Raw genomic sequence first — 26,804 nt, forward strand, 5'->3', positions numbered from 1 at the left:
CTACTTCCATAAGCAGCAGTACATTTCTGGCCAACTATACTATGTTACAGGTGCTGTTATAATTCCCAAGGATAAGTGACTTCCAAACTCCGTCCTATAAGACAGGGATCAGCAACCTTTGGTAAGCACTTTGGTGGGCTGGGCCAGTTTGTTTACCTGCTGCGTCCGCAGGTTTGGCCGATGGCAGCTCCCACTGGCCACTGTTCGCCGCTCTAGGCCAATGGGGGAGGTGGGAAGCGGCGTGAGCTGAGGGATGTACTGGCTGCTGGGGCCAATGGGAGCTGCGATTGGCCAAACCCGCGGACGCGGCAGGTAAACAAACTGGGCTGGCTTGCTAGGGTGCTTACCCCGGCAGGCTGGGTGCCAAAGGTTGCCGCTCCCTGCTGTAGGAACTAAGGGGTTCTTCCAGACAGTGTGGCCTATTGCTGTCTTGAAACAGAATTGACAAACTAGAACAGGAAAACAGAGCTGTGAAATTTATGGGTATCACAGATGACCATGTGGAGTGCCATTCATCTTCAGCATTGTAAAATCATCATCATTGCCAAGAAAACAGCTTACATTGTGGAATAGATGAATGAAACTGTGGGGAGGGAGGGAAAGGAGAGCTATGATAGGCAGGGAAGGAACTAGGAAGATGGAGAAAGAGGCAGGTTAATTTTAGAGAAAAGGAATGGAGAATGACACCTCCCCCACTCTAGAAAGTGAATTGGAGTCCTCCACTGGAGAGTGGCCAGGAGGCCTGCACTTTATGTGTGAGCATTTAATGTATGGATTTCAAGTTGAATTTTGGTGGGATTGGTGGTTCCCCCAGAAAAACTCAGAAAATCAGGTAGCAGTCCCAAATCAATATTTTTATCGTTCTTTCAATCTCATGATTTTGGGCTGTGAGAGGATGACGTGGTGTTCTTAAACTCTACGGGTTGGCAGTACTTGTTGCCTATTGAGGTAAAATGCCTGTGCACATTCCCTTAGGTCAGAGGGGCACGTTGGTGGGGATTGGAGGAGGATTAACCATACTTACCAGATACTGAATTTGTAATATGTTTTTGAAAATTAGCCTTGATGAAAAGTTCAGAGTTAGAAGATGAAAATATTTTCCTGTATTTTATTTGCTTCCATCAGCTTCACTGATAGAGAAATCATGTCTATTTCTGCTCTTGGGAACTGTCTCTTGCATAAGCCAGTGTCTCAAGATTCACCTGTGTGTCCAATTTTGTGGCACATGCAGGATACAAAAAAACATTAAATATTGGAGAACCATCAAAAAGCCCTAATGTCTCCTAATTTCATGAAATATCCTACTCAACCGAACCAAACTTTCCAGAAAACATTGAAGTTGCCAATGAGGTGTAATTTTAAATATTTGAAAGGAAAAGGATTCCTCCCCACCCACACACCTTTTTGGTGTTACCTGCAGTAAATCAAAGTCAGGCACAGGATCATCTTGTAGTCTTTGTGACACTGGCAGACCACATGCCAGCTCTTGCCAGGCTTTAGAGTGTGTGTGTCACCTCTCCCAGTGTGTGTGGGGGGTAGGGGTGTGTGTGTGTGTCACCCCTTTCTGTGTGAACCCTAAAGCCTTAAAGATAAGAAGGTAAATAAAAAGAATCCAACTACACAGTATTTCCTTTTAACAGGGGGCTCAGTTAACTTGATGTTAATTTGAATGTTTGTACTGCATAGTTCAGATTGATTGCTGTTGAACTTGCATGAATACAAGTAATTTTACCAGGTGTCCCGTGTTCAGCATAGGGAAATATGGTCACCCTAGTTACAACCATTGCCATTGGTGACAGTTAGATCTAAGGTACAAATTGACCTGGGTTAAGTGACTGCTCTCTTGGGTCTGGAAGCAACCTGAATATTTTGTGGTCTTTGGTGTATAGCAGCCAGCTATCACAGAGTCAAGCTTGCCTGTGTGGCAAGATAGATTGGAATGCCCAAGGGGAATGTCTGTGACTCCATGGTAAGACTGTTATAGCGATCCAGGAGTTCACATTTGTTATTGAGTTGGTGAAATCTAATTATAGAACATGCACCCAGTTTGGGGGATCTGCCTTGCTTCTTGACAGTTTCCCCTGAGGTTGGCCCTCATGGTCATGAGCCAATCCAGACAGCTTGACAGTCTTAATTATGGAGAGACTACCATTGTCCATAATAAAACAAAACACACCTCAGATTGGAACTGTGATGCCTTAGCCCCAAAAGCAGATCTCCCAGTAACGTCAGTTGTCAAAAAGTTTCAATTGACATCCATGGGAGCAAGACTAGGCACATGATGCCTATTCAAATTGAAGGAGACAGTACTGGGACTCAAAATACCCACAACAAAATCATTAATAACTTTTTATAATTAGGAAAAAAAATTTCCAATATAACTGGTGAACAAAATTAGAAGGAGATTTAATGCTGTGGCAAGTGTGAAAAATGTTTTTAACCTAAAGGGAGACAACAGCAAGGTAGTTTTTAGTGAACTGTAACTTGAAAATACTTCAAAAAATTTTCTTCAAAATTTGTAGTAAATTTGACTTCACAACAAATCTGTTCATTTTCAGGCCAAATTTATATGCCAAACCCGATATATCAACCCCTTTATAAAATAGGGCTTATAATAATAGTTTCAGCCTTACCTGTGTGGAGAGAGGTGGTTATTGCCACTTCACAATTATTATTGCCATTAACCTGCCAGTGAGGGTTGTATTGCAAAATCGCTATTAGAAAAAGTCCTGGTTTTCTTTTATTGTAATGGAAAACATCTTTGGCTGCATTCATAGGTTGACAATGTGGCACTTGAAACATGAATCTTGCTATAGATACAGCAGCCCAGGCAGTAAAATTGCAATTGAGAGCAAACCAGTATTAAAATATGTGAACATCACTGGATATGCATATTTCCTTGAGCTCTGAAAACGGAGGCCTGGGATGAGAACAAGTGCTGCTCCTCTAGGGAACCTGGAAAGGCAGCCTGGAGAAAGTTATGTCTATATATTGACCTGTCTGTAGGGACGAATGCCAATCAAGCACAATTCTGCAGACATTCCAGCAGCTAAAGAAGGCATTAACAATTTGCAACACATAGCATGGGTGCTGAAATTCTGTGAGCTCTACAATGGAGAGTTTCCTGACTGAAATAAAGTAGCAGTTGAAAGAAGCTCAGAGAAAAACTTAAAAACAAGGAGGAGTCCTTGTGGCACCTTAGAGACTAACAAATTTATCTGGGCATAAACTTTTGTGGGATATAACCCACTTCATCACATGCATTGAATGGAAAATACAGTAGGCAGGTATAAATATACAGCACATGAAAAGATGGGAGTTACCTTACCAAGTAGGGGGTCAGTGCTAACAAGGCCAATTCAAATAGGGTGGATGTGGCCCATTCCCAACAGTTGACAAGATGGGGTGAATATCAACAGAGGGAAAATTACTTTTTGTAGTGCTAACGAGGCCAGTTCAATCACTCTATGCTGCATCAGGACAAAAAGGAAAATATAACTAAAAAGTGGAAAATAATTTAATGTCACAACTGAAAAATAGAATCAAATAAGTAACATGCTCTAGCTTCAATTTTGAGGTTTGCTGGTCTTTATGGGTGGCAGGGAGAGAGGAGGAGTGTTTCTGACAAAGAAGGATCAGGTTTTAGTTTATAGAGTGCTGTCAGTATATAATAATCTCCTGTCACTTTGAATGGACTTGATATGGAAAAAATCACTTTGTTGCCAATATATTGATGCAGAAGTAATTATTTTGGATTTCAATTGGCAAGAAAGCCAAAGTAATCCCATCACATTATCCACTCAGGTTCATTTGACTTGCTCTCAGACTCTTGGATGTAGCCCTGAGAATTTAACCCTCAGTGTTAGAGAAAAGAATCAGTAGTATGAAGGGGAAGATTCAATGAGCCAGATCCTTATCTGGTGTGAATTGGCATCGTTCCATTAACTTAGACTGAACTATGGCGATTTACACCAGCATGTCTTTTCATACTTAGACATGGTTTTCCTTCAGAGGCCAACACAGCATGACATTAATACAAGAAATAGGCAGATTTTACATTCTGAATGAGAAATGGTTTTGAAATGGAAGGGCAATAGAGGGATCTATTGAGCAGTGAGTGATCAAATTTTGAAAATGTTCACATTGTTTTTATAGTAGCCCAGGAGGGCAGTTAGTGGGCTTGATGCCCAGTGGAGTGGTATAAATAAGCAGAGGTCCATTGAACTCAATGATGCTATGCTGCTTTACATCAGCTCAGGATGTGGTCCAGTATATTTAGATGGACACCTAGTTTTACTAGGACAGGAGGCAGAGAACAACAGAGACATGGAAGTTAGTTACAAAATGTAAAAATCAGACAAGGAAAATATGGATTTGATGAATTGTGATTATTTTTTAATAATTCTGTAAATTTGGATGGTAACTAGTGGGGGCAATAGCAAATAATGTAAGATAAAAATGAAACTACAATACAAATGTGAAGACAACTCTGAGTTCAGACTCTCAGGGTCAGATTCTGATATTGTCCATGCTAGTGTAAATCTCCAGTACCCAGAGTATCTTCAAAATATAGCACAGCCATTGTTTTCAAGTTCATGTTATGTTTACAATTTTTTAATACTTAAATTGGATACCCTTTGGGGCAGAGCCTGTGTCTGCACAGTGTTCAGTGTCTAGCACAACAGGAGCCTAGCTGGTGTCTCTGGGTGCTACTATTATATAAATAATAATAGTAATGATTTGTGTTTAATTCTGCAGTGAAAAGGAAATACCAAGAGAGATCCTCTGATGGTAATATGGGAAGGACCAGACTGATCTCTCTTACTTCTGGAGTTACATTGATGTAACTCATTCACTTTGATGGGCAGCTCAAGTTCTGCGGAGCTACTCCAGATTCTCACAGCTGTGAGAGAGATCAGCCTCAGGCTTTCAGTGACTCTGGCTTGTCATTTCTTTTCAACATAAATTTAGATTGTGGAATTTCAATTTTGGAAAAATAGAAGCAAATCCTCTACTACCTAGGGTGACCAGATGTCCCGACAGGACTGTCCCGATTTTGAGGAGTTTGTCCCGCGTCCCAACCAGAGTACGGTCGGGACACCATTTGTCCCGATATTTTGTTTCCTGTTCTTGGGCGGCAATTCGGCAGAGAGTCCTTCAGTCGTGGACGGTCTTTGGTATTTCGGCGGCGGGTGCTTCTGTCTTTGGCAGCAAGGTTTATTACCCCCTGCCAAAATACTGCCGAAGACCATCCACGACTGAAGGGCTTTCCACCGAATTGCCACCGAACTCCTGGATGGGTGAGTGTAAAAAAAAACCCCAAAACCATCCCCCCCGGCGGTCCCGATATTTTCCCCTTAACATCTGGTCACCCTACTACTACCTCACCCAGGAAGAGGAAATACGTGTTTTTCTTCCATGAGGAAAAAGAATATCAGACCTGTGGCTTTCACCCAAACCTCCCTCCCTCACAATATTACTCAGGAGAGATCTTGCAACAAATAAATCACCTCCAAGTATCATTCTGTCACAAGAGTGCACAATGGGTGTGTATAGTTTTTCATTCTCCATCTGTGGGAATTCACAGTTAGAAAATACACAGCCTAGACAGAGCTCCAGCAGGGACAGTTAATCGGTAGCTGGGTGACCCCACAGTACAGTCCCATTTTAGTGACATGGAAGTAATATGTGTACAACAGCACCACTGTGATCCTGCTCAGCCAGCAGAGTTAAATTGTTATAATTGGGTTGTGAGCCAGGAGCAGCCGCTAGGTGTGGTGTTACAGACAAAGGGGACAGGAAATTGCCATATGGCGTCATACACTGCTTCTCAACATTAATTTTGATTGCAGCTGTCAGTTTGGTATTAGAACTCTTCCATGTGTTATTTTATTGAGCTCAGCGTGTGGGAGAGAATTTTTTTTATACTGAAACAAACCTGAAACATGATTGGCATAAGGTTAGCTTTAGACATCACTGCAATTCCTGAGATAGTTGCACTAAAAAAAGAAAAAAGTGCCGTATTGACTAATAGGTAAAGAGAGAAGATTTTCCTGAACAAATAAAGATTTGGGTTTCCTCACAACTCTCTCGTGCAGCACCCCTATCTGACTTAGAAAGAAGTGTAGAGATTCAAGAATGGAGATTCTCTTTTTGTTTTTAAACTCCAGACAAGACATCTCTTTTTTAATGCCTCCATTGTATTCTTTCACACCTCTACTATTTCATACTTGTAATAGTCTGTAATGCATTGTGAAAAAATGCTAATATAATGCAATGGAAGGAAGAAAATAATCCTAGATTCCACGACAGACATAATTATGATGACCACTAAAAAATAAGATTACAGTTCTTTATTTTCCTGTGAGGGGCTGACTTTTGACAAGGACTGTGTAGATGAAAACTTGTTGAAATGGCTATTAACTATACTGACATATAAGTCTGTGGATATAAATAGACACATAGAGGTGAGTTTTGTATCTCTTTGCGGGTATTGCAGATGAATCCTGGGCTTTGTTTCTAGAGAAGTGCGTGTGTGTACACTCTATTCCAGTGGTTCTCAGCCAGGGGTATGCATACCCTGGGTTATGCAGAGGTCTTCCAGGGGGTATCGACTCATCTAGATGAGTATGTCTCAACCTGGAGGTTGTGACCCCCAGGGAGGTCATGGGACAGATTTAGAGGGGTTGCAAGTGCAGGGCTGGTGTTAGCGGGTGGCAAGCAGGGCAACTGCCCAGAGCCTCATGCTACAGGGGGCCCTGCGAAGCTAAATTACATGCTTCAGCCCTGGGCAGTGGGGCTCTGGCTTCAGACAGGGCTCGCAAGTATAAAACAGTTTCAAGTATCACACTGAAATGTAAGTACAATATTTATGTTCAAATCATTTCATAAGTATTTGGTAAAAATGAGAAATTGAGCAATTTTTCAGTAATAGTGTGCTGTGGCACTAGTATTTTTATATCTAATTTTGGAAGCAAGTAGTTTTTAAGTGGGGTGAAACTTGGGGTATGCAAGACAAATCAGATTCCTGAAAGGGGTACAGTGGTCTGGAAAGGTTGAGAACCACTGCTCTATTCCATAATCTTAGGTTAAAACTAAGAGCTCGATATTACCATGTTTGTTCATGCAAGTAGTCTTTACTTACATAAGTAGTCCCTTAGACTTCAATAGGGCTTTTTTGTGTTGGATAACAGTTGCAGGATGGGTCCTTAATTCTTCTGGAAGCACTTGTTAAAATGTACAAACATTTTCTTAAATGATCTGTTTTACCAATGTTAATGCCTTTCATATAAATTTATATCTGGCTGATCCATTGTGCTGCATATCTACAATCACTTAGACCTGATTTTCTTCTTAGTTTTCCCTTCTAAATGACTTTGTAAAAACAGTTCTAAGCAATTGTGCAAAAACTTGAACACATTAGGCACATTAATCCTAAAATAATTTAATAATACCATGTAACAATTACTATAAACCCACAGTGACTCATTCTTTATGTATTCAGCTAAGAATACATTCTCTGAGCAATCTTAGGTTTAAACGTCTGCAAATGTTTTGAATCCTGCCCCTGACAGTTCAGCTTTTGAAAAGGTGGGATTTGCATTTGAAAAGGCTGCAACAGATCTCAAAAAGTGTTGGACTCTCCCCCTCTCCCCCCGGGTTCAAAATCATTTAGAGAAGCTATAAATATCAGAGATGTTTTTAAATAAAGTATTTCCACAGCAAAATTGTGTATAATTTTGTTCTGAGGATGGGAGAGAAAGGAAGAAATGGACAATGGATCAATTATGTGCCAAATCGTTTTATTTATTTGCTAAAACCCTTATACTACCCCAGTGATTCCAAGGATTTTGTTCAACTTTCCATTAAGAAAAAATAAATTTCCAGCTCCAAAGAGGAATTTCACTGACAAGGAAACAGTTCCAAACATTGTAACTATGCACTTCTCCACCCCTCACCCCACTTTGTACTTCAACGAGTCACATATTCAACAAGGTACTTAAGCAGAAGCCCAATGCCTAGTCTACAATGGAAAATATTTCCTGTTAGCTGTACTGGCCAACTTGTCCTATAACAAGACACATCTTAGACTAGCAAAAAAGTGCTTTCATCGGTGTAGCTTATACTGGTTTGGTAAGTGAAATAAGCCATACTGACAAAAGCATTTTTATGCTGATATAAGTGATGATATAGATATGTTGCAAAATTGTCACATACCTAACTGACATTGCTATACCAGCAAATGTTTCTAGTGGAGCCCTAGCCTAACATGAATGGTCACACAGAAAATGCCTTGGTGAATCCAGGTTATGATGCATTTCAGCTGAACTTTACAAACATTTGTTAAGCCTTACAATATATGTGTGAGATTGGTAACTTATACACAGAAATCCTGCTGCCAAGTCCAACCCAAAGCACTAGAAAGCACTCCCTCCTATATGTGAGCAGGTTATAGGTGCTAGAGAACATTTATAACCAGACTATTCCTTACAATGATCACAGTACTTGATTAAATGGGTACATGTAAATTCGTAACAGCCTTTATTGAAGTTTATGGTTCTGTGTAACTGTGCAAGGCATAAACGTAGAATATCTCTGCAGTTATATGATATTTAGTTATTAAATAATTACAGTAATTGCATGGGGGTATTTCTACAAACTAAAGTGTTACCATAACATCTAAAATTTACAAATTGGATAACAATTATTCTTGGAGTTATATCATTATTCCAAGCATAATTACCATGTGATCAGCAGTGCATCTAATTAATGCATAATCACATGGAAGTTACCTTCATAACGAAATTCATCCTTGTTATAAAGCTCTTTGTCATAACATTTGAATATAAAGATAACAGAAAATGGCCCCCAGATGAGGTACATGAAACCTCACAATAATTGCTTCCACTGAAACACTATCCCTTACCATTCTAAATGGTTGGCTTTACAGGAGGAGGTTACAGGGAAAGGACAGTGTACTGTATAAATGGTGAGTAAGAGAAGTGAGTAAATCACCTGTGAGAAGTAACTTTCCATTATTTACTAGCATTCAGTTTGAAAGCTCTTTCACAATAGTTGAGCTAGAAATAACTCATCTCAACAACTAACCCAAAATAACTCTTTATTATACAGTAAAGCTGGCTTCTAGCACCTTGGAGTCTAGCCACACTAAAATTCTATTAAGTATAATCTCCTCTCAAACCTTCATCACAACACCCACTGTCTTCCTAAAGGAGAACACTCCAATAGGATCAGTATTTCTGTAAGAGTACTTAGAAAGGCCTGATTAATAAAAGTGTCAGCAGGCCAGGGGAACCTGCAGTTCGGCTCCTGGAGTATGCAGAATGAAAAACATTTCAGCAAACAGCGCTTCTATCCATAGTTGTTTGCATAAAGACAGGTTTTTGCCAAACTTTGCAAGTTGGATTTGTTTTTTATGAGTGTGTCCTTATTTAACAGGTTTTACCTGGCAAGATGATTACATGCAACATGTTATTGCCCTGGAACTCTCAAACATTCGTAAAATCCACCACTGGCACCCTGATTCATTTATATCTGATGGATCTGACACACTAAGGTAAGTCTTATGTGATGTTATGTGCCATAGTGGTAGGTTTACAGGTGTGGAGAAACAGAATGTCATGGAGACCAAATTCTTATGCAAATCACTAAATACTGTCCACAGGATGAGCAGAAACTAGTGGTGCAACAGGATTTTAAAAGATCGATAAGAAACGGGTGAGAATGAGTGAACACTGCAGACACCCTGAACCTGAATACTAATAGGATAGGAAAATGTTGGTGGCAAACATATTTCCCTTATCCTCTCCATTGATTGCACTGATATCAGAGACAAACTGGAATAGCCAGACCAGACCAGTGGCCCATCTTGTTCAATATCTGGTCTCTGATAGTGGCCAGTACCAGCTGCTTAAGCGGGAGGAATAGGAAACTTTATAACAGACAGTTATAAAATAACCTGCCCATAGGAGAACTTTTTTCTGGAATGAGCTTATCGAAGTCTCAGTTGAGTTAGTCTCGAATAACATTAAAAATAGCAATTTTTAAAATCATTGCGACAGTGCACTTCAGTGGTCCAGTAACGTGAAGGTTTAACTTAATACATTCGCATATAAGCATGTTCTGAATAAGATACTGAACAAATAATACATTTAATGGCTAATAAGAACTAAAGGAGGTCTGTACAAGTTAAATAAAATTGCTCTCCCTAATAATATTAACTAGCTGTTGTTTCTCAGTGGCTTACCATGCACTGTAATGTCAGTAATTATTTTGAATTATTAAGGAGGAATTTGGGTTCTCTTTTGAAACAAGTATTGATGTCCTAATCCTACAAACTCTTACATGAGGTAGGTCGATATAAGCCAGATTTTCGAAAGAGCCAGGTTTTAGGTGCTCAGCATTCATTATTGGAAATTCATTTTCAAAATGGCCCAGTTCTTCCTAAGCACCTCAAGAAGGGCCAGATTTTTAAAAGGTGCTACGTACTTAGCAGCCACTGATGTGACATTTATGACCGGATTTTCAGATTTATTATTATTTATTGTTTGTATGATCATAGCAACTGGGAGCCCCAGGCATGGACCAGGACCTCATTGTACTAGGTACAAACACAGAACAAAATGACAGTCCATGAAGCTCTCAGTGCCTGGCATGCTGAGCCCTTGAAAGTATGGCCCAGCATGTCACCAGTTTAAAGTGCTTGTTGCTTTTCAGGTTGTCTATTTTCAGTACATACTGTGCATTAGTTAATATATTTTTATGTATCTTTTTATCTGCAATGATCTCATTTCTCCTGCCTCTCTCCCATTTATTTTATTTTTTTTTAACTCTGTGGGTCTTACTGTAGGCACCTTGAAGCAGGAGTTCTGAACACTGTTGTCAAAACCAATTAAATAATATATGCCCCTTAACTGCAGTTAACTCAAGTGATCAATGCAAAACAAGTTAACTAGATTAAAAAAATAAGTTGCGATTAATCACAATTTTAATCACACTGTTAAACAATAATTAGAATACTAATTTAAATGTATTATAAATATTTTGGATGTTTTTCTACATTTTCAAATATATTGATTTCAATTATAACACAGAATACAAAGTGTGCAGTGCTCACTTTATATTATTATTGTACTACAAATATTTGCACTGTAAAAAAGAAACAAAAGAAATAGTATTTTCCATCCACTTCATACGAGTCCTGTAGTGCAATTTCATTATTGTGAAAGTGCAACTTGCAAATGTAGAATTCTTTTTACATAACTGCACTCAAAAATAAAATAATGTAAAACTTTAGAGCCTACAAGTCCACTCAGTCCTACTTCTTGTTCAGCCAATTGCTAAGACAAACAAGTTTGTTTACATTTATGGGAGATAAGGCTGCCTGTTTCTTATTTACAATGTTACCTGAAGGTGAGAACAGGCGTTCGCATGGCACTGTTGTATATGGTGTTGCAAGGTATTTACATGCCAGATATGCTAAACATAAGTATGCTACTTCATGCTTTGACCACCATTCCAGAGGACATGCTTTCATGCTGATGACACTCACTAAAACACGCGCTAATTAAATTTGGGACTGAACTCCTTGGGGGAGAATTGTATGTCTCCTCCTCTGTGGTTTTACCCACATTCTGCCATATATTTTGTGTTATGGTAGTCTCGGATGACGAACCAGCATATGTTGTTCGATTTAAGAACACTTTCACCGCAGATCTGACAAAACGCAAAGAAGGTACCAATATGAGATTTTTAAAGATAGCTACAGCACTGGACCCAACGTTTAAGAATTTGAAGTATCTTCCAAAATCTGAGAGTAATGAGATGTGGCACATGCTGTCAGAAGTCTTAAAAGAGCAATGCTCCAATGCACAAACTACAGAAGCTGAACCACCAAAAAAGAAAAGCAACCATCAGTTGGTGGCACCTGACTCAGGTGATGAAAATTAATGTGCATCAGTCCACATTGCTTTAGATGGTTATCAAGCAGAACCCATCGTCAGCATGGATGCATGTACTCTGGAAGTTGTCAAAAAGTACAATTAGTGCTGTATTTAACACAATTTGAGACGATCCCCATCTCCTTAAGAAAAAGATAAATTTGTTTTCATCATCAGAGTGAGTGTTAATACAACTGCCACAAGCAGGAGTTTGTAAGGGCTAATCTAAATTCTGTTTTCAGATATGTGTGTGCAGTTCCCACTGACTTCAGTGGGACTTCAGAGGGCAGAATTTGGTCTTGCATTTCTGTTTTCATCCCCTTTCTTCTTAAAGTAAATGAAGACAGGAGAAGAGTGATGTTGGAGATTAACTGAGGGATGAGAGGAACATTTGGAATTGATAGACCATTGGGATGGCTTCTGTGATGAGAGCCTCTTTGGATTAGTTGGTTCTTACTGAAGCAGAAGTTGTACTGTCTTACCAGGTTCAAAACTGGCAGAAATTTTAGACTGGCTTTCGAGTTAGATACAAAAGGAGGAGTGGTGTGTGTGTGCACTTGCATGCACAGATGTAGTTTAACTCAGATAATCTGACCTGGACATCCAACCTGCATGACAAGGCAGAATGTGGAGTTCTGGAACAAGAGAAGGGTATTTTGATGTCCCAGCATGTTTACATGGGGAAGCAAGTAGCATGGGAAACTAGCAAGAACTACAGTAAATTTATAGTAATGCCCCCATAGTCCTCTCTGCAGAAATCGCCTGAGTCCCCCACAATCAGCGTATCTGATTTGACACCAATGGTGAAAGCACACACCCTTTTGCTGGGTAAAAGCAGCACAAAGCTGCTCTAAACTCTGCAGGTTTGGCCAGTGGAGGAGTCCTGGACGTGAGAACTGAAGAAATCAGCCATAAAGTTGCCTTCTAATATCTTCCTTGCAAGCTCTGGTATAATTCGTGTTCTGGGATGGAGGAGCACATTGGGGCTGCAACTCATAGCACTGTAGAAATTCCAGGCAGTGCTGTGACTTACTGGCAGCTTGGGCAGGGCCGGCTCTGGCTTTTTTGCTGCCCCAAGCAAGGCAGCTGGAGCAGCAAAGCAAAAAAAACACCTGCAGGGCAGCCAGAGCCAGGGTGCAAACTTTCAACTAACGGGATTCCCTGCGCTGCAGACGTGCCCTGGGCAGTGGAGTGTGCGCCCCGGCTAGCCGGGGGGAAGGGGAGGGAGCGGGGGCGAGAGAGAGAAGGGGGGCGGCCAGGGCTTCCTTCAGCCAGGGTGCTCACCCCTTGGCCCCTCCCGCTGCGCTGCCTGCCGGGAGGGCTCCGCACCGCTCCAGTCGGTGGGGAGGGAAGGACACGAGCTGCCAGGCTTGCTGCAGACCTGGCACCGGCTGGGGCAGACGCAGCGCGCAGCCGGCTCCCAGCAGGGTGCTCCCCTCCTTCGCCCCCTCCAGGGCAGCCAGAGCGGCAAACAAAAAAAAAAAGAAAAAAAAAAGGGTGGCTGTGCCGTCCTAGGATTGGATGGAATGCCGCCCCCTAGAATCTGCCGCCCCAAGCACGAGCTTGCTTGGCTGGTGCCTGGAGCCGGCCCTGCACTTGGGACAGGTTTCCATATCCTATGCAGGCCTCCAGAGCTCTGTAAATTACTCTGCAGTTTGCAGAGCAGATCAGGATTAGGAGGATTCAGTGTATCAAAGCAGCCATAATCTTTCTCGCCCCCAGACTGCGAGTTTTGCCTACACCTATTAGAATCTCACATGCCTGTCCTGTCAGTTCAGAGACTCTGTACTTGTGTGTTGGCTCTGGGCCTTCTCCCCTACTTTCTTGGAAGTGTGGCTGCAGTGAAACGCTGCTGCCAAGTTCAGCCATCTGCTGAAGGCTTATATAATTGAGACAGCTGCCTCCCCTGTGGCTCCTCATGGCACTGGATCACAGTACAGGCAGCCTGCCTCAGTTTCCCCTCTTGGACTGTTCCAATAAAACTGCCTTTTATGCTTTTTCTTGATCAAAAATACCCCTCCTTGATGACTAAGTTTATTACTATAAAATAAACTGCAAATAAAACTCAAAATACCAAAATAAAGCCCATTCCTAACTCTACACAAGCCCTACGTCAGGGGCGGGCAAACTTTTTGGCCTGAGGGCCGCATCGGTTTTCGTAAATTGTATGGAGGGCCGGTTAGGGGAGGGGTCGTGGCCCAGCCCCCACCTCCTATCTGCACACACACCCCGGACTCCTCCCCCATCCAACCCCCATCCCCCATTCCCTGACAGCTCCTCTGGGACCCCTGCCCCATCCACCACCACCACCCCCCACTCCCTGTCCCCTGACCACCCCTGGACCTCCGCCACCCCATCCAACCCCTCCTCTAATTCCTGACGGCCTCCCCGGGACGATGGCCCCATCCAACCCCTCTCCTTCTTGACTGCTCCCCCAGGATCCCTGCCCCCATTCAACCCCCTGTTCCTCCCCCAACCACTATCCACACCCCCATCCGCTGCCCACCACCCTGAACTCCTCTGCCCCCTATCCAACCCCTTCTGCTCCCTGTCCCCTTACTGCACTGCCTGGAGCACTGGTGGCTGGCGGTGCTACAGCCGCGCCACCCGGCTGGAGCCAGGCCACGCTGTTGCCACCGCACAGCACAGAGCACCGGGTCAGGCCCAGCTCTGCAGCTGCCCTGCCCCAGGAGCTCACAGCCCCACTGCCCAGAGCATTGCGCCGCTGGCAGCGCAAGCGAGCTGAGGCTGCGGGTGAGGGGGAAGAGCGGGGGAGAGGCTGGGGGCGAGCCACCGGCACCGGAAACGGGGGAGAACCAGGGAGCCATGCCCGCCCCCGCATACCCGGTCCCTGCCTGTCCCCGCCCGCCTGCCCGGCCCCGCATACCTGGTCCTGGCTCGCCTGTCGCCCGCCCGCCCGGCTCCGCCTCGCCGCCCGCCCGTCCGGACCCGCATACCTGGTCCCGGCTCGCCTGCCGCCCGCCCGCCCGGCTACGCCTCACCGCCCGCCCGTCCGCCGGCTCCGCTTCACCGCCTGCCCGCCCCCGCATACCCGGTCCCTGCCTGTCCCCGCCCGCTCGCCCGTCCCCGCATACCTGGTCCCTGCCCCACCTACCTGGTCCCGGCTTCTCCTGCCGCCCGCCCGTCCGCCCGCCCCCGCATACCCGGTCCCTGCCTGTCCCCGCCCGCCCGCCCGCCGTCGAGATAACAGGGTTTAACTGTATTTTCAGAATTTGCTGCGGGCCAATAAAAACTGACCCGCGGGCCGCAGTTGGCCCGTGGGCCGTAGTTTGGACACCCCTGCCCTACGTCTTCCTCCTCCCAGACCTTCCTGCTTGGGGCAACTCTCCTGATCTCAAGGTTTTCTCTGCAGAAGCCTTTTCTCACTGTCCGCATAATCTTCCTGAGCTTTCCCCTTCATTGCAGCCACCTGCTGCCCTTTAGAGGGAATTACCTGATTTAATGCATTCAGCCCAGGTATGCCTTATTCTGTAATCAAGCTTGGTTAGTCTAGGGTTACCATAAGTTTTCCCAGATACACTTCTACCCCGATATAACACGAATTCAGATATAACACGGTAAAGCAGTGCTCGGGGGGGGGGGGGCTGCGCACTCCGGCGGATCAAAGCAAATTCGATATAAAGCGGTTTCACCTATAACGCAGTAAGATTTTTTGGCTCCCAAGGACAGCATTATATTGGGGTAGAGGTGTATTTCCTTTTTTTTTTCTTTTTTCTTGATCTTCTGTCCTCTGTCTGAGCGGATTTTTCAAACAAGAGGAAATGTCTGTGATTTTTGTGGAGCAGCCATTACAGCTCAGAAAGAGCTGGCTGATTGGTCCCTCCGCTGCTGCCGCAGCTGCCAAATTCCACCCACCCAGGCCCCGGCTCCCAGTCCTAGGGACGGGGAGAGGCAGGGAGGAACTGGCAGATGGCAGGCGCTACATGCCGGGTCTGTGCTAGCCACTCTGCCACCATGATGGAGTGACACTGCCCCCACTTTGAGAGTAAGGCTGCAGTACCCTCTCCAGCATCCCCCAAATACCTCCTCCCAGTACACACACAGCCCTCCAGAACCCCCAACTGTACCCACCCCTATCAGCTCTCCCCTTCCCCCCCAGCAGTGTCCTCTTGTTGGTAACCCTATAGTCCCAGCCCTAAAGGGGCGAACCACCCTGTTCTAGCATGTCATAAGAGTTATGTCGCCTGAGTCTGAAGTCACTTACACCAGTGTAGCGCCATCTACTATGGTGGAATTACTTCAGACGTCCACCCCTAAAGCTGAGATCAGAATTAAGGGCAGGACACTTGATTTTTAGGTATAAACATGACAGGCTACAGCTTTGTGTGAGGGATCACTGTTCACAAACCTAGGCCCGTATGTCCACAGGAAGTGCCCAGATTGTGACTGCCACCCAACAGCTCTCTATGACCTCTGGCCCACTAGAGGCTCTGCCCATGAAGCTCCTGACTGGAGTGAACATCCGGCCCCACTGATTGGCCCAGACGTGCAACTTATGCCAGAAGGAGGCACAGGAAGTTGTCTGAGCAGCGGCATGAACTTCTGCTCTATTGCTGTACTGGACCCTAACTCTGGTTTGATCCTGCCACTGTTCCCTGACTCCGCTTTGATCCTTGATACTGGCATCTGATTCTGACTTGATCCCAGTGCTGTTCCCTGGTTGCTGACTCCAGTGCTGACCCATAGTATGACTCCTCACACTGATTCTGGATCAACCTTTGGCATAACTCCTGACCTCAGCTCTGGCCCCTACCTTGGTGTGATCCTGACCCCAACTCCAACTCTGACTCTGGCTTCGGTTCCTGACGGCTGACTCTGGCTCTGACCACTGGGCCTGACCACCCGTTCCCTGGTTTCCATGCTTTGTTAATGAATGAATAAAACTCAGCATGGTGGTACTCTTCCAAGCTCTGCCTTCAAAATAAACTTCACCTGTGTGCATCCATAAAGTGAGGGCTGGTCTACACTGAAAACTACATAGGCATAGCTGTGTCTCTCAGGTGTGTGAAAAAACCACACCCATGAGACACATAGCTATGCCAATCTAACCCCAGTATAGACAGTGCTAAGTCGATAGAAGAATTCTTTCATTGACCTAGCTACCATCTCTCAGGGATGTGGATTACTACAGGTACAGGAGAACCCCTCCCGTTGCTATAGTGAGTGTCACAGTAGCAATTTACATGTAGACATACCCATATGTAAGTGGGGGAATGGTCCACACTACCCTGGTGAAATGGGCTAGCGAAAGGATCTGAGTCCTCGCTCCCACTTCCTTTACCCAGAGGCCTGCCTGACCTCAAGGGCTCCCCTTCCACTGTCCAGTGTGACACAGTCCTTGTAACCCCAACAAGGTTGGACACAGGATTCCTGGGGGAGCTCGACCCCCATCCTTGTTGTGGTCACTTAGTGCAGGGGCTAGGGTGCCTCGCTCTGGGGTGCTCTCTCTGCACTGGACGCTTCCCTGACCCACTGATCATTACATACAGTTCAAAGCAAATACAATGTATTAAACAGCAATACATTTTTTTTTAAAAAGGAAGAAATGAGAAAGGTTAAAGGAAAACACATAACCCCGCTCTGTGGCATGGGGAGTCAGCATCTCTGGAATGTCAGGTAGCTCACAAGTCCCAGGCCGCCTTCTTAGGCCCTGGTTTTGCTGCAGGGATGCTGCGGGTCGGACACTTGCTCTGGCGGTGGCTACGTGCTCTCATGCTCTAGGTGGCAGGATCATTCTTCCCAGCATTGCCCCCACCCCATCGGGGTTAAGATCCCCCTCCAAGTCTGGCCTGCAAGGCCTCTTGGCTGGGGTGTCTCCCTGCGCAGGGCCCACTGCCCAGGGCCCCCCTCAGTCTCTCCACCCTCAAGCTGCTCACTGCACCCAGCTCCAGACTGCTCCAGCTCCAGCTCCAGCACTCTGCCTCAGCTCCAGCTTCATCACTCTGTCTCAGCACTATTGCTGCTGCTCTGCCTCCAGCTCCCTGGATTGCTTCTCTGGCCCCTCTGGCTCTGGTTGCTGCAGCCCTGCTCCCAGCACAGGTCTGCTCTCTGGGCTGCTTCTGTAACTCTGCTCCCAGCACTGACCTGCTTCCTGGGCTGCTTTCCTGGCCCCTCTGGCTGGCACGGCTCTGCTCCCCAGCTCAACTTGGGCCCCTGCTCTCTCCTTAGCTTGGCCCCACTCTGTCTGATCCAACTCACATGGAGGAGGACGGGACCCCCCTTGGCCTCCTGACTCCCTGATTAGCCTGCCCACCTTGTCAATCAGGGCTGACCTGCAGCATTGGCCTCTCTCCATTGTTCCTGGGGACTGTCAGTCTCAAGGGCCTAATTTCCCATCGACCCTTCCCCTTTCTTTTGGTACTGTGAGCTAGCCAATCAAAACACCCCTACTGAGTTTTAGTAATGGAACAGTCCCCTTACACATAGATACTGCTCAAAGTAGACTGCAGCAGTGGTGCTGGAACTAGGAGTGTTGGGGGTGCTCCCGCACCCTGTGGATTGAAGTAGTAGTAACTAACACCAAATGCATTGTTTCCATCATCAGCACCCCCACTATAAAAATTGTTCCAGCACCCCTGGACTGCAGATGTTCAAAATGAAATCATGCATGCAGTCTGAATGCAACTGGGCGCCTTTGACTTGACTGCTTGATTGGGAAGGAAATGGTGGGATGTCCCAAACGCCACTTGTAAAAATCAAAATTAGATGTCTCCCACAGAAATTCAAATCTGGGAATCTCCATCTCCTTTCTTACATGAATGAAATAGTTAACAATGTTGACATTTAAATTATCATCATTAGGCACTCAAGTTAACATCTCAATGAGATAGATGAGTAGAGTTGTTCACACATCAGAGATGTTATTCCAGACTTTCTGCAGACTCACAGACACCTCTAGAGCAGTTACACTTGGTCACATTTGAGGGTTTTGCGGTTTTTTTTTTTTGGCAGATGTAAGAGTTGGAGACTTAAGGGAAGAAAAAGAGAATGTGAAGAACATGAGAATAGCTTCAGAGACGTACAGATATACCATACCATTGCATACTGGCTCAATCTGAGCTCAGAGTCAAGCTAAATATATTCTGTAAAAATAGGTAACCTATATATCACATAAGAATCCTGGTCACAGGTGCAGATCAGAAGAAACTCTCATTCCATCCCATAACCTCATTTAAGCCCTACTGGTTGGTTAGTGGACACTGCATGTCCTTTGCCAGTGGCATCTGGGGATTTTGCAAGTTAGGTTTGGGACCCACCATTGGGGCTGAAATGAAATGGATTCCGATTGTAGGTTTAATAACTACTTTGAAGTGCTGTTGTAAGTACAGCTGTGTATCCCTTTAGGGTGCACTGTAATGTTGCCTCTTGTATTTACAAATATTTTTTTCCCCTTTGGACAAAACTTTGTCCTGATTCAGGCTTTGTAGTTGATTTGCAATTAGATCATGAATTATAATCATTATTTTATTACCTTACCAGTGGAGTTATGTTTTCATTTTGCTGAAATATAGAAATTTTCCACATTTTCTGGTGTCATGTTTAAAACTTTGTAGGTATTTTTTGTTAAGAACATTCACACAGAGCTGACTCCTATAGCTTCAAATATAAAATGTAGTGACTTTTTTTTTCTGAGTTCAGTGTATATCATTTATGCCGGTAACATTCTTTTCCTTGGTTTTGATGTGCAGGACTTCAAAGCGGAGTGCTGCTGATAATGAAAGGAATTATGAGCTGGAAAAGGATGTGGACTTGGCCAAGTCCCTTCAGCAATATCTGGCATACCTAGGTATTCTCTCGCAGTCTGCAGCTCCAAATTTATATCCAAGGATGAAGAATGACAAAGCTTCTGTCAAGGTTGTACCTTTAGATGCTTTCTACATTTAATATTAATTCCTTCTTTCTCCTCTGCCCTCTCCCTTTACACCCTGCTACCAGCCTTTGTTGTTAGAGTAAAGACACATAGGAAACTGAATAAAAGTAGTGCCCCCCAAAAAAGTGAGCTGGTTAAGAATCTACCTCTTATGTGCTGTGTTGTTACAGGGTCTGCTTCCTGCATATTAATATGCCTCAACTGAAATGCATTGTAAAATTTAATGTAATAAACTCTCAGTAGATACATAAAAGCTGATGTATTTGTCCACAGTGAAGAGACATGCTCTATTTTTTGAAAACTGTCTCTCTGACAAGTTCATGAAATGCAATATGGTATTTTGAAGAAACTGGCAGATATTCTTGATCTCTTGGGTAATGTTTTGGCACCCTGTGATGTCTTAATGTGTTGGCTGTTGGCATGAATGCAACCTGGAGGCAGCAGGTGCACCGAAAAAAGATTCTTATGAGTTAGAGAGAGTCGGGCATGGAAGATAGACTTTACTGGTGATATGCTTGGTATCAAAACCAAGCTGCCATAGCTGACAAACCTCTTCCCCTAGCCCCGCCTCCCCATTGCCTTAAGAGTTAATGACTCAGAGACATAGAACTAGCAAGACCATCTCCAGTAACATTTTCTGGTGATGCCCAACAGTGGTACAGGTTGTACCTGACTTTTTATTTAACTGTCACATGTCTGAAATATTCTGGAGAGACAAGGTGGGTGAGGTTATAAATTTATGCTCCTACCACCCCAAACTGGAACCCATATGGGATGTCATTAAGGTCATATTCAATGGGGACCACATTCTGAAAGAAAACTTTTCTGAACCCCCTTTTCTGGCCTTCAAACCAGCCCCCCAAACTCATCAGAAGCAAGCTCCCCACAGATTAGGACACACCAGCTCAGAGTGGCACCAGAACAACAAATGCAAAATTCCTAGTCATATCTCCACTGCTATGATGCTCAACACCCCTCACAATACACCTTCAAGATTCATGTGTCATATACATACTTAACACAACATGTGGTATGCCCCATTAACAACTATATGAGTGAAGCTAGACAATCACTGTGCTCTCAAATGAAGTGAACTCACACAAATGATAAAAGACAAAAACATCACATCACCTGTGGATGAACACTTTTCACAAAGCAAATCACTCGATATCTGACCTCTCTGTTCTCATTTCAAAGGAAACCTGTACAACACCTTCAAAAGACAAGCCTGGGAGCTTAAATTTATAACTTTGCAAGCTACTAAAAATCATGGACTGAATAGAGACACTGGAGTTATGTTGTATTACAACAATCTATAACCCACTTAACCCCCCTCCCCATCCGCTGCCTTCCCATCCCCCTTCCTTTCCCTAATATGACTGGAGGGGTGTTAACACCTTGATTGGTCCCTGGAAATATCTTACACTAAAAAATCCACCTTGTAGCTGTGACACAGAGTACATTTCCCAGAAATGAAGAAGAGCTCAGTGTAAGCTCAACAGCTTGTCTTTCTCACTAACAAAAGTTGGTCCAATAACACATCACTCACCTTGTCTCTCTCATGTCCTAATAATACGGCTACAATAACATTGAAGTATTATGGTCTGAAATCAGAACTATCTCAAATGTCATGGACTGGAGTGAACAGCAGTTCACAGAATTTATGTGATATGAAAACAAGTACTTATTTAGGGTAAGGGAAACTTTCAGGCAGCAGCAAAATAGGTATGGGAACTAATGAATGGGCCCACTCCCGTTGGTGCCTGAGCTCAACTTTTTGAGTCCCTGGTTTTGAGTTTGAGGACATTGAGTGAGGATGTCATTCTTTAAAGCCTCTGTCTTTCAGGGAAGTGGAAATTTGCCCAAAAGATATTTCAGTAGGTGCTGTCATGCAAGTTCATAAATAATCCATATGTCTGAGATCTTCTGTAGGGAAGCCTGCTGTGATAACACCACCCACCAACATTATTGAGTGTTGCCATGGAGATAGGTACTTAGAAACCTGGGGGAGTGGGATAAAGAGCAGAAAAACTGGAAATGAAGCACATATAGAAACAAACTGTAGGATTCTTTCCACTGAGGAGCATTTTAAAACAACTGATCGTGACTCAGACTGCGTTATCTGCAATACAAAATAGAAGTAAAAAACAGACAGCAGATAATGTCTCAAAAGCTAATTATCCATTTTGAAGTCCCTTGGAGACCTTTCTCACCTCTAAAATTCAAAGGCAGTTGCTGATCTTTTAAAAAGTAGTAAGTGAAACATTCCATATTTATACAACGTATTCCTGTATAAAAGGAGCAGTATTTAAATAAAATACAAGCCAGTGTGTTTAAGAATCTGCTAGACAGCTGACAAGCAATGTTACCTTCATGATTTGAAAAGGAAAATAACTTTAAGAACTGCATTTAAAAAAGTCAAACCACTTACCAAATTGAAAACAGATACAGATTTTGCTCAATTTTGATTGCATACCACAATCGAAACTTCACATCTTCATAATTTTCTCCAAATATTGATGAGTTCTGAGCAGACATTAAATAATTTTATTCCCCTTTTCATCTTCTGTACTTTATTAAAAATGCAGGAAAACTAGAAGTTCCATATTCTACTTTCACTTAGAATTGCCACCTCTATTGCCAAATATAGGCTTCTCTCTGGCTTCTTCTTTCTGCCCCTTCCATCAAAACATGTCCTTTCCAGATGCCAGTTGGATCTCAAAAAGCTATTTATTGTCCTCTGCCATCCCATCCTGCCTGTAGTCTTGGCAGAGAGAACTACACTATGCCTGGCTACTTTGGCACTACCTCCCTCTCCTGGCTGTGGGGAGGTGTGGGTGAAGTTTGTAGGAACAGCATGTAGTATTATAAAACAAATGCTAACAGTAGGCCAAATAAGAAAATTGCTTTAATGAATGTGAAAAGATGGTCTAAGAGACAGTTCCTGAATATATTCTGATTGGCCCTAATGGTGTTCTGAAATTTAAAAAAAAGAATGCCTAAAATTAGGCTCCTAAATTCTTATTTAGAGGATTTATGGTATGAAGCTAAGCTTTAGGAACCCAATTTTGAAAATCTTGGTCTGTAGTTTTCCTTCCATCTCCTAAATATATTTATATTAAGCTGAATAAAGTGGTTGGTTTGCATATTCATCAAGTTGCAACTCAGCAATTGTGTACGACATCATTCTAAAATGCACATATAACTAAATACCTCAGAGGCAGCTAAGCATTCCATGCTTTACATTGTCTAATATCAGTGAGCTTGGGGTTCACCTCACACACCACAGCAGCAGTAATAACCTTATTGATGCTTAAGTGGTGGGACACAACAAACTTTATCAGTAGTTTACTTTCAGTTACAGAAGCCCCAGTGATTCTGATGCTTGGAGCAATTTGAGTTCCTGGTGTCATGCCTTTTTTTTTTATTAGCATTGTTTTAGACATTATCCATTGCAAGCTCAATAGGTGTATTTTGGCATTTGATAATCACCTCACCAGCGAGTAAACAGAAAGTCATTCAGAAGGCTTGGGGAGTTTCTTTCCCAGAGCTTACAGCTCTAGAGAACATTTCACTGTAGTTCTGTTGAAAAAGTTTATTCAGAAAATGAGCACTTGGTGGCATTTGTCCCTTAGGCATTAGCTGGCATTTTTTTCACCCAGGCCTAATGAGGGCTTTACCTTCTCACAAACTTCTGCACTGTCAATATTTGTGAATCCTTTCAATCAAATACTAGACTTAATTCACTCACTTACTCTCTGAAAAGGCATGGCTTTTAGGTAGCTGAAAATACAGAATCACAGAGGCTTCAAATTACAGATTTCCCCCCTAAATTGGAGCAAGACCCTTCCTTTCAGAGGAAACTGGACTTATTTACATCCTGCCTCTGCTGAAACCTAGGCAGGTGATTCATTTTGTTGGATTAGAATGCCCAGGACATATTTGATACTGAAGATATTGGTATTAAAGGAGGACATGTTTTGCTGTTCACAGTAGCCATGCTGGTATATTGTGGATATGTATTATAATAATACTATAGCTGGGTCTCCTGGAAAGCCTTGGAATGAAATCTTCAACACATGTGACCGAGGGGCAGGAGCAAAGGCCACCGTGGCAAGGAGAGAAGCAGAAAAGTTCCGGACTACGGAGGCAAAGGGCCTCTAAGGAAAGAAAGGAAGAGAGGGGCATCTGTGGGTTCATGCCACTCTGTTGAGTGGGTGAAAAGTGGAGACAGTTGTGTCTCCATTTGCCCTGCGGGGGAGGCTCTTTTATGCCTCTGTGCAGGCATGGGAGCACTTTTTATAAGCTTCTGATACTAGAGAGATGGGGGCTATATATATACCTGGTGGATAGATGTTTGCCTTAAAGAGGTAGATGTATTGGAAAAAGATGCTCTGTTTTCCATCTGGGAATGAGTCGAGAGGCTGTCACTTGCTGTTGAGCACTTGTGCTGGATGTGCTTGCTGGGTCTGTGAGGCTCTCCTGTTGTTGCTCCTTGGGATGCTAGGGGATACGAGTGGGAACAGTTGGTCTTTTAGCCCTGTTCGGGTATATGAGAGTTAGAGGGAACCTTCACTGCTCCTTTAGTTCCTTGTTGGGGGCAGGAAATCCCTACTTTTCCTTTAGCTCCCTGGAGAATGGAATAAGAGGGAGGTTCCATTTCTCTTGCCCTGAAAGAAGCTGGTCTGGTCAGAGTATAGTGATGGAATAATTATGGGCTACTCCTGCAGTGGAGCTGCCTGTATTGTCTGGGCTCTACATTGGAATGTTTTTTGATACTAGAAATGTTAGATCAGGGGTCGGCAACCTTTCAGAAGTGGTGTGCCGAGTCTTCATTTATTCACTCCAATTTAAAGTTTTGCGTGCCAGTAATACATTTGAACGTTTTTAGAAGGTCTCTTTCTATAAGTCTGTAACATATAACTAAACTATTGTTGTATGTCAAGTAAAGTCAAGTTTTAAAAATGTTTAAGAAGCTTCATTTAAAATTAAATTAAAATGCAGAGCCCTCCAGACCGGTGGCCTGGACCCGGGCAGCGTGAGTGCTACTGAAAATCAGCTCGCGTGCCGCCTTCGGCATGTGTGCCATAGGTTGCCTACCCCTGTGTTAGGTCCCAATTTTGGTCTGTAAAGAAAATTAACAGCTATTCTAAGTTTAAAGGAGAATGTTTAGCACATCAGGATCCTTGTTTATGTCTGTCAAACAGATAAGAAAATTATAGAACTGAGCAGAAGCTAGAGGGGAAGGGGAATGTGTTGGAGCAACTGTGATTAGATACTGGTGAGGGGAGTGGGTGTGATTGTGAACTATTGGTGGGAGCTCATTTTGCTAGAACCTTGAAGCTTCTGGAAGGTGGACTGGGCATTTGATAACTGGGTTATCAGTTTTCAATGCTGTATGTAGTTGTTTCTAACTATAGTAAATGGGAAAACAGACCATCGGTTCTGAAATCAGGTAATTAGCGATTACCAAACATGAGTGTATGATTTTATTGGAGTACAGTACTTGGTCAGCAGATTACAGGAACATAGGGCCGTGCAGTGCATGCTAGAACTGAGCCCTCCTTCCTACTGTGGTTTCTTGAATGCTAGGTAGAGCACTTGCTCTGCTGCTTACATGGAGTAGAAGGGAAAGGTTCCTTATGCTCTTTTTCCCCTTTAGTGCACCCGCCCTCAACAGATTATGTGCAGCTTAATTTTCCTAAATTGAAAACCAATTGCTGGATGCTTCTGTGAAACATTTAGTACTAATATCCCTGTCTTAGAAAATTGGAATGCTCAAATAAACAGTCTAAAATATACTTTGAACTTATTCTTCTGAACAGCATTAATATTGATAAGGTAATAAAAGAGATCATGAGGCATGCAGTCACTACTCATTTTAAATCCAGAGCATTAACTCAAAAGAGCAGAGCCCTAATTGATGTAATATGGATCACTGTATCAGAGTCAGAATAGTCAGAAACTGGTTTTGGTATCCAGCTACCTCTTGGGGTGCTGTTGTATATGACTGATGCAAAATCAAAAACCCCTATGCAACATGAACTTTAAGTTCTGCTTTTAGCCATCTGAGTATAAATGAGTAATTTGTAATGTAACCGCTACATAAAATAAATTCTTTAGTGAAAATATAAGGATTCAAATTACAGAGGATCTCCCCAAGCCTATACAGATTGTCTGTAAGTCTAAGATACTTATGTGGCCTCCTTTAGAATGGTGTCTGAATGTCTTATAGTCTTTATCCTCACAACACTCTTGTGAGGTAGGGAAGTGCTATTATCTCCATTTTACAGAGGGAATAATTGATTTGGCCCAAGTCACACAAGAAATCTGAGATGGAGCAGGGACTTTAACCCAGCTCGCAAGTCCTAGGTAAGCACGCTAACCACAGGACCCTCCTTTTGTCTGCTGTTTTCACTTTTGCTTTAAAAAGGGGCAAATTTTGTAAGGGAGAATAGTAGTTCAGCTACAGACCTGAGTACTTTCACTTCTATCTGACTATGGATTTAACCCAGGTAGTTAGAGATGTAAATACTGAATTTTTAGCACAAAAATGGGGCACAGAAAGCAAGGGGCCAATTGGTGCATTTTTTGAATATTTTACCCTATAAGACTGAACATTATCTACTAAGGAAAAAACCCCTCTATCTACTGAGAATAAGAATCTATGGTTTCATTTAGGAGATTTCACAGCTCATCAATTTGTAAAATAGGAATGATAATTTACCCTACCTCACAGGGGTGAGATGAGGATTAATTAAAGTATGTACAGTGCTTTAAAGATAGAAGGTGCTCTATAAATGGTATTATAGATGCTACGTATCAGCTAAAGGTCAACAGGAGATTGGGTATTGAGCAGTCTGGCATACTGGGTGGAGTAGGAGTAAGACCTAGCAGGCAGAGCAAGAGCCAGGGCATGAACGCCAGAGCCCAGGGATAAGGCAGAGTCAGAA

At 43.4% G+C, this 26,804-nt stretch overlaps 1 protein-coding gene across 1 annotated transcript in view; it reads left to right on the top strand.

Annotated features, from left to right (window-relative positions):
- Positions 1–26,804, top strand: part of PTPRN2 (protein tyrosine phosphatase receptor type N2) — a 954,782-nt gene that overhangs the window by 359,678 nt on the left and 568,300 nt on the right. The window contains exons 4-5 of the mRNA XM_045004717.1: positions 9,460–9,577; positions 19,670–19,835. Of these exons, the coding sequence (XP_044860652.1) occupies positions 9,460–9,577; positions 19,670–19,835 (284 nt within the window). The remainder of the gene's footprint in view (positions 1–9,459; positions 9,578–19,669; positions 19,836–26,804) is intronic.

The sequence above is a fragment of the Mauremys mutica genome, chromosome 2 (genome assembly GCF_020497125.1).
Source record: "Mauremys mutica isolate MM-2020 ecotype Southern chromosome 2, ASM2049712v1, whole genome shotgun sequence".
Classification (NCBI taxonomy): Eukaryota; Metazoa; Chordata; order Testudines; family Geoemydidae; genus Mauremys; species Mauremys mutica.